Source organism: Ovis aries, unplaced genomic scaffold, assembly GCF_016772045.2.
Source record: "Ovis aries strain OAR_USU_Benz2616 breed Rambouillet unplaced genomic scaffold, ARS-UI_Ramb_v3.0 scaffold_90, whole genome shotgun sequence".
Lineage (NCBI taxonomy): Eukaryota > Metazoa > Chordata > Mammalia > Artiodactyla > Bovidae > Ovis > Ovis aries.
The window spans coordinates 778,056-787,053 of record NW_024599829.1 but is presented as its reverse complement, the minus strand read 5'-3'; the positions used below and the strand labels follow the sequence as shown (position 1 = coordinate 787,053).

At 36.7% G+C, this 8,998-nt stretch overlaps 1 protein-coding gene across 1 annotated transcript; it reads left to right on the top strand.

Annotated features, from left to right (window-relative positions):
- Positions 1-3,438: 3,438 nt before the first annotated feature.
- On the top strand, positions 3,439-4,416 carry LOC101104120 (olfactory receptor 5M5-like). The gene has a single exon (XM_004021587.5). It carries the CDS (start codon positions 3,439-3,441, stop codon positions 4,414-4,416), a length of 978 nt encoding a protein of 325 aa, XP_004021636.3.
- Positions 4,417-8,998: the final 4,582 nt, after the last annotated feature.

Genomic DNA, 8,998 nt, shown 5'->3' with positions numbered 1-8,998 from the left:
GAGAGGGAGGAAGTAGACAGAGGTGGCCAGGAGGATAAAAGAGGGAAATGAAAAGGAGAGAGAGAGATCCGGCCAGTAACCAGTTCCCTGAGTGTTCTCTCCCATCTGGAACACACAGAGATTCACAGGGTTGGGTGGAGAAGAGAAGGGGGAGGGAGGAGACAGAGGCCACCTGGTGGAGAAAACGGAGAGTCCAAAGGAGGAGAGAGTGGTCAAGCCAGTAATCTCGCTCTCAGGTAAAATTGGGTACTGAAGATTGGGTTTTTAAATGTACAAAATTGACAAGAAATTCCAGAAAGCAAAGATTAAATATCTTAAGTAGAGATTGGATTTTCAAAAATACAATATTAAATAAAAGAAGAAGAAAAACAAAAAACAAACAAAAAAACAAACATACAAAAAAAAAAGCCACAAGTATTATTAAAAACAGCAACATCAACCACAAAAAGACCATATATAGCGTTTGCTGTAAAAATAGGGTCATTTTTTATTTTTTTGAAAAGTAATAATAGGTTATAAAACTAATAATTAGAAAAATAGAGGACTTAAAATTTTAAGAAAGTTAAAAAAAAGAAGAAAAAGAAAAGAAGAATAAACAATCATGAAACCACATCAACTAAAAAAAAAAAAAAAGAAGAAAGAAAGAATGATCATAAAAGTAGTAAAGGTATATCTGGCCCTTTCTCTGGTGTTGTGGGCTGTGTGGGGTCACTTCCAAGGCGGTTCCCTCTGTTTAACTTCCTCTGTTTGCTGGTCTCTTCAGTGCCTGATTTCCATCTTGACACAGGGAGGGCGGTGGTGGACACTTTTTTTTTTTTAGGCTCACTGTTCAGTGCGCTGTGGGGGGGGGGGGGGGAGGGATGCTGTGAACTAATATTGCTGGCATGTGCTTGCAGTGTCTCATCAACACTGGGCTTGCCCCTGCTTGTGGCACACATTGTTCAGGCTCCAGGTTTCTCCGCCGGGGAACCGTCTGAGGCCGGCCCTAGGCTTCATGCACCTCCCTGGTCTAAGCCGCTCAGGCTCAGCACTCAGGAAGCCCTCAGAGGCACAGATTTGGTTGGGCCTGCGTTTTGTGCCCTTCCCAGGTCCAAGTAGCTCAGGAGTTTGGCAAGTGCAATCGCTGCGACTTATGGCCTTTCCCTGATGCTCAGTTTTCTGGGAGTACCGCTGGCGTTCCTTCTCAGGCGGATTATGACTGTCCAGAACCCCCAGAAGTCTTAGTTAGCAAAGAAGCCTGCTTGCATTTTGGTAGGTAATGTCTCTCTTGGGCTGTGATTGCCCCCTTCCAGCCCTTAAGACTCCGGCTGCCTGTCACCAGAGAGGGATGGTCTGCAGCCGGCTATTTCCGTTCCATCCTTTGCTCTGTGCATGGTCCTGGCAGTGTCTTATGTTTGAGCTTTTCGTGTGGTAGCTATCACACAGTCTGGTTTGCTAGCCCAAGTTAGTTCACTCTGGCCATGTGCGGAGCATTCCGGCCTGATTCTTAAAAAGCACTGCTGCCTGTGCCTCCTGCTCCTCCCTGCCCAGCCCCCATTTGCTAGTGGTGGATGCAGGCATCTGCGCTGTTTTTCCACTGGGGGAGTTTCTGTTGGGCTTGTAATCTGTTGGTTTTAATTATTTATTTATTTTTCCTTCCTGTTATGTTGCCTCTGTGCTTCCAAGGCTCGCCACAGACTTGGCTGAGAGAATGTTTCCTGGTGTTTGGAAACCTCTCTTTTTAAGAATCTCTTCCCGGTACGGGACTCGCTCCCTCCCTACCTCCTTTGTCCCTTTTTTCGTCTTTTATATTTTTTCCTACCTGTTTTTGAAGCCAATGATCTGCTTTGCTGGGTGCCTGATGTCCTCTGCCAGCATTCAGAAGTTGTTTTGTGGAATTTACTCAGCACTGAAATGTTCTTTTGATGAATTTGTGAGGGAGAAAGTGGTCTTCCCGTCCTATTCCTCTGCCATCTTCTCCAGTGTCTTCTTATTTATACTCTGTGGGAACTTGAATAGAATTCGTATCCCACTGTTATGTCAAAATTGTACAAATCTTAATTATATTGAATTGGTTCACAGTGCTTTTCAGACTAATATATGCTTCTACTTGTTTGTATATTCATTCAATTAATTTTTGAGAGTTTGATATTAAAACACCAACTAAATAATTTACCTATTTAAAAATTGTAATATATGATGGAAATATATATAACTTTGATATGTATTTTCCAAGTCTCCTGCAAATGTGTTATCATTTTTTTCATAATTTAAAAATTAAAAGAAAGAGTATATATGCAAAAAAAAGATAATTGGCTTATGTTGGAGGATAGAAGATTTCAAATGTGGAAGAAGGAAAATCATTCTAGTAAATTAGGCATTAGAGTAGCTTAGATTTGACTAGTAGCAGAGAAAAAGCTGACAAGCTGCTGTAACATTCAATAAGTAATGTGTTAGAGGTAGAGCAGACAAGACTTTCACGTAGTTTAGATATAAGGTATGAACTCAAAGGCATGAGGTTAATTGAAATGTGAATCTGAAATACAGCCACACACACACATATGTAATATAAAATAAACTGAGATGCGCGAAGTAATAAGAAATTAATGATGGGCTTCCCTGGCAGTCCAGGGATTGAGACTTCTCTTTCCATTGCAGGGACACCGGTCCAGCCCCTGGATGGGGAGTCAAGATCTCATGTCTCGTGGCCAGAAAACCAAAGCATAGAAGAGAAACAGTATCAGAGCAAACAATGAAGATGGTAAACACAGTGCACATCAAGATAAAGAGAGAGAGATCAGTGAGATCATAGTGGGGACCAGACAAAGAAATAACCCTAGACTACCTACCTTTGTTTCAAATCAAACAAAGGAAATGGGAGGGGCAGACTATCAAGGGACTGGGAGAAGTTTATTGCTACTGGAAAGTAAGTAAGAAATAAGGAAGAAACTGAATCTGAATAAATGTACACAGGCTGTCAAGAAGAGTATACTACTCTGATTATGGAATGCTCACCTTTACTGACAAAAATAGAACCGATGTACAGAAAACCAACCATTTTCTCCATTCTCTGATCCAGCATTATGTCATGATCAAACAAAGACAGTAGTTTGTTTGAGCATCAGCGTTTCCTAGTCCATCGCCTAATGAGGGACACCAAAGAGTTAAGTCAGATTCTATATATTTTAGAAGAGATAGGTGGAGATTGCAGAGCATCCTGAATTGATGCTGCTTGGACTTCAAAACATGCTCATGAAGTAGATTTTCCAGTTTACTCAGCACCACCAACCATCTGAGGCATCTAGTGGGAATCTTCCATCTCTCAGGGTAGTAATAACTTAGACCTCTCTTTTGAAAACCAGTTTGTTTTAGTGCTGATTTGTCTATTTTTGAATTTCATACAAACTATTTCTTTTCATATCTGAAAACATAATTATTCTCTTTTTAGAGAGTCTGAAAATGGATACATTTCCCTCACATAATGGCACAGAGACGACTGAGTTTATTCTGCTGGGACTTACCAGTCAGCAAGAGCTGCAGCCCATCCTTTTTATGGTGTTTCTCCTGATTTATCTCATCACCCTGACTGGGAACTTTGGGATGATTCTGTTGATCAGATTCACTCCCCAGCTGCACACCCCCATGTACTTTTTCCTCACCCATTTAGCATGTGTAGACATTTTTTACTCTACAAATGTCTCTCCTCAGATGCTCGTTAACTTCTTATCAGAGAAAAAAACTATTTCCTACGTGGGGTGCCTAGCACAATGTTTTGTTTTTGTGACTCTGCTTCTTACTGAGTATTACATGCTTGGTGCTATGGCCTATGACAGGTACATGGCAATCTGCAACCCCCTGCATTACAAGAGAAGGATGTCCAGGTCCCAGTGCATCTGCCTGGTCACTTTCCCCTACCTCTGGGGGTCTATGGTGGGCACAATGCAGGTAATATTGACTTCCCGCTTGTCCTTTTGTGGATCCAACACCATCAACCATTTCTACTGTGCTGACCCGCCCCTCTTAATGTTGACATGTTCTGACACTTACATAAAGCAAACTGCCTTGTTTGTGTCCGCAGGGATTAACCTCACAGGTTCCCTACTCATTATCCTCATCTCCTACGTTTTCATTTTCATCACCGTTATGAGGATCCGTTCCAGCAAAGGGCAGCGCAAAGCCTTCTCCACCTGTGGCTCCCACCTGACAGCTGTTACTATGTTCTATGGGTCCCTGACTTGCATGTATCTGAGACCAGCAAACAAGCAATCTGTGGAACAAGGGAAAATCGTGTCAGTGATTTGCATTTTTGTGAATCCCATGCTAAATCCATTTATCTATAGCCTCAGGAACAATGATGTGAAACAGGCTTTAAGAAGAATATTTATGAAAAACCTTGTTGCAATGAAGAAGAGTTCTCTTTTGACAGTTTCCCAGTAAAAACAAAAAAAAAAAAAAAAAGAAAAGAAAAGAAAGGAAAAAGTGTCTTGAAAGCAACCCCAAAATATACCATCTTGCCTGAAGAATCCAATCCACTCCAGTATTCTTGCCTGGAGAATCCATGGACAGAAAAGCCTGTCAGGCATCAGACTCCTGTCCATGGAGTGGCAAAGAACTGGACCTGACCCAGCACACATGCACATTGACACACATGTTTGCAGAGCTTGGGCTCGATTCTAATGGAAACAAAGAATGGAAGTGTTCTTTGGAAGAAAATACAACAGAAGTCAGTTTCTTATGATTAAGCAGGTTTAAGCTTTTAGTCTCACTCAAGGACTCATTTCCACTTGTTTGACATATATTTCTTCCTTTTTCTTCCTAAGTCTTCAATATTGAGCATCACTGAGGTACTCTTACCAGCAAAGCAATGTGCATTATAGTATATTTCCTCAATAAGAAGCTGATTTACTTCCCTGTGATATATGACATATTCCCTTAATGAACGCTGATTATCCTCTCAAAAATCTCATTTCTCTAATCTTAAATGTGTGTTCTGAATAAACCTTTGATGAATGCTTGTATCATCTGAATGTAAAAACATATGTTTTTATAATTGTTGTTCAGTCGCTCAATCATGTCAACTCTTTGTGACCCCATGGACTATAGAACACCAGACATCTCTGTCCTTCACTATCTCCCAATTATTATTTGAAACAAAAACCCTGATATTGTAATTTTAATAATCCTATAATTTGTTTCATTAGCTTCCTTTAATCAAAGCAGACACCCTTATGAATGGGAGCTACACTTTGCTGACTTGGAGTTTTCATTTCTTATATAAGAGATTTGTATCATTTTTTCCTACAATATTAAAAATTATTGTGCCATAATTTTACATATTACCTTTCAGTTCTTGTCTATCCACAAACAATTTTAAAATAACAGCTTTGTAATATGCATGGAAACTTGGTTTTAGTGTTCTGAAACTAAGTTGTATTTTCCAGACTGCTTGATAATCTTTGGAATTGATCTTTATTTAAAAGCATAATGTAAATTAACATTGATATGACACACATAGTTCACTACTTCATTTTAATATTTAAAGGAGCTTTTGTTTTTTCTACCTTTAGGAAAATCTTTATGCATATAAGTTATGGCTTCTAGTGTATAGTTATTACATTAAGGTAGATTTCCACCATTTTATTCCTAGTTACCTTTATATATATATTTCTTTTGGGGTTTAGTCATCAACCCAGCAAACGAGTACCCTAATATTCTCATACCCTTAATAACACTGGAAGTATCATTTTATTGTGTGAAGCTAGTAGACACAAATGCAACAAAGAAAACATCCATGTATCAAAAACAACTTATTGAAATTCACCTTTTATTTATTTTGCTATTTCTCAATTTTATAGTATAGTATCATAGCTACTGTGATAGTGATATTTAATCTCAAGAAGAAAAAGTTCTTTACTTGGATGAGTTTTTTCTTGAGAAGTAAAATTAAAAAAATGTTCCAGATTAAAAGATAATAGTTAGAAATATTGATACTCACTTGTCTTTGTAACTCTTAACATATAAAGATAGATTGTTTACCCTTGAAGATGTCAACCTATTCATAAGCACCATATTTTTAAAAGGAAAAGGGACAAACAGTAGGAGCTTGAATTACATGGACCTTGGATCACCAATCAGTTGAATACTTTTAGAGAACAGATTTTGAACCCCTGCTTTTTTCTATATTCATATTCCAATATTACTATTAATAAGTAAAGATCCTTTAATTTTATATTTTGGGATTGGATGAGTTTGGAAATATTCATTTTCCATCTTTTTGCTTATTTAAATACAATAATTGATTATCATGGAAAATTGGTACACAGAAGGAACTAATTTTACTTTTCCTCAGCCTAGTATTTTACAAAGTCATCATCATATACATATCAATGTTACCTTATTCTTCATAAAGTAACATAAAATACTTTGACGTTTTCTTAATTGGAAACTTCTTTAATGTCTGTGTAACATTCTAATGCAAAGTCCATTACGTGATAGTCAAATTCCTCTTTATAATCACAACCAACGCACCCTTGCAGGTGTTCTAGTTACATACATACAGCCTCTGGTGTGTCTGGCGTCTGCTTGTGCCTAACCCAGTATTGAATGCAGGTAGTCCCCACCTTGCACATTGCTGAGGTCACACAAAGTGAGGACACATTTCCAGGTTCTATGGTTTCAGTTAGATGAGATCATGCAACATGAAGGCTGTCTGTTTTAATATATCACCTGTTTCCTTTCTCTCAAATGTGAAACAAATATTATACTAAAATCTTCACTTTGTTTTCTCATTGTGCCTCAGCACATGCTTAAAATTGAATTTATTGAAAGTGTACATTTCTAAGACTCTTGAAATATGCTAAATTTCTAGAAAAAAATGTGTATTATTATTCTTGATATAATCAGTGTATGAAAGCACTGGTCTTTTTAAACTCTCTTAAATACAGATACACAAAGCAATATTTTAATTCATATTTTATTAATAATAAATTAATAATTAATAAATTAATAATTTTATTCACTAATTTTAACATTTGTTAATTTTTATCAATTCAACATGCATAGCCTTCAATGTCATTGTCCATATGATTTCTATGAAATTAATAACATATTCTTGTACTATTTTCACTTTCTCTTATTTGCAATAAAATCTTTGTCAACTTGGGTGGTGCTTAGTTTTAAATTATTTATGACAAAATCCAAGAGACTCACAGACTTAGAGAACAAACTAATGGTTGCCAAGAGGGGAGGCTGGGACAGAGAGACAGATTGGGAGTTTGGGATTGACATGTGCACATTATTATATTTAAAATAGGTAAACAATATGGACCCTGTGTGTTAGCCCAAAGAACTCTGACATGTGTACATATATAACTGGAAAAAAATATTATATAGCTAAAAGCATCTGATTTATATTATTCTGGGATAAATTTGAAAGTGAAAAATATTGAAGATGAATTTTTTCTGTGCCTGCATCCTCAGTCGCTTCAGTCATGTCTGACTGTTTGCGTGATCACCAGGCTCCTCTGTCTGTGGGATTTTCTAGGCATGAATTCTGGAGTGGGTTGCGATTTTCTCCTCTAGGGGATTTTCCTGACCCAGGAATCTCTTGTGGTCCCCGCATTGCAGGTGGGTTCTTTACCACTGAGCTACAAGGGAAGCCCAGATTTTCTCTACTAGAAATTAAAACACCAATCTATAGCAAGTTTAGGAATTTTGCTTAAAATGCAAAATATACAGTATAATATATTGGCTTAATCAACATACTGGTTAAAGAAGAAATGACAATGAATATATTTAGTGTCCAATGAAGATAATATCACAAATTAGTGAGAGATGAAAGACAGCTTGATAAATTGTAGGAGGAAATGGATAAAAACGTGAGAGAAAAGTTATATGCAATATTACAACATACAACAAAATTGTATCCAGAATGCAAGTGGAAGTGAGAGTGTTACTTGCTTAGTTGTGTCCTACTCTTTGCTATCCCATGGACTGTAGCCCACCAGGCTCCTCTGCCCATGGAATTCTCCAGGCTAGAATACTGGAGATGGCTGCCATTTCCTTTTCCAGAGGGTCTTCCCAACGCAGAATCAAATATGGATCTCCTGAATTGCAGGCAGATTATTTACCATCTGAGCCACCAACAAGCCATATACAGAATAATTTGAGATATCGCTATAAAAATGGCAATGAAAAATAAAGAACATAATATAATAACTTGTTTTACTACAGAAATCACATATAGTGGAGAAAAGACCTAAAACTAAAAAAAGAAAAAAATAACTATATATATATTCTAATGGGAGGAATCATCAGAAATAAGATCAATAGCAAAATCAATCAACATAATGTATATCATTTATTTGTTAAACATTTCTTGTTTTGTTTTAATTAAAGCATATTCTTTCCCTAAGAACTTCAGTTGAGAAAACAAGGAAGCAAATCATTTTAGCTGATATTTTCTAATGTTTTTAAGGTACATTTATGTGATTACTCTCAAATATTAATTAATGGTGATAAGTATAAACGTGCAATGCTTTCTGGAGAAAAAATTACCTTATAAAAACTTGGGCAGGTCTTTAAAAAATTCAAAATTTTTAATTTAAAAATTATACATTTTGAATATCCTGAAGAAACAGAGGGATCTGTACAAACAAATGTGAGACAATTATCAACATAAAAAAATGGGATACATTGACATAATGAAATAATGGTTTGCAATATAGACTAAATGAAAATATATATATACACCAAAACTCAGAGCACTTTTCTTTAACAGGAGATTACAAGTAAATTGTGCTTTCTTTCCAAAATTGAAATTTAATTTTATCTAGAATAATTCAGGGATTCCCTGATAGCTCAATTGGTAAAGAATCTGTCAAGATTTCAGTACTTTTCAATTTATGTATCTTTAAATGAATTGAAATATTTTTGTAATTAAGTTCAATTCTTTAATGCCGTGTATTCAGTTCAGTTCTGTTCAGTCGCTCAATCGTGTCCGACTCTTTGCGACCCCATG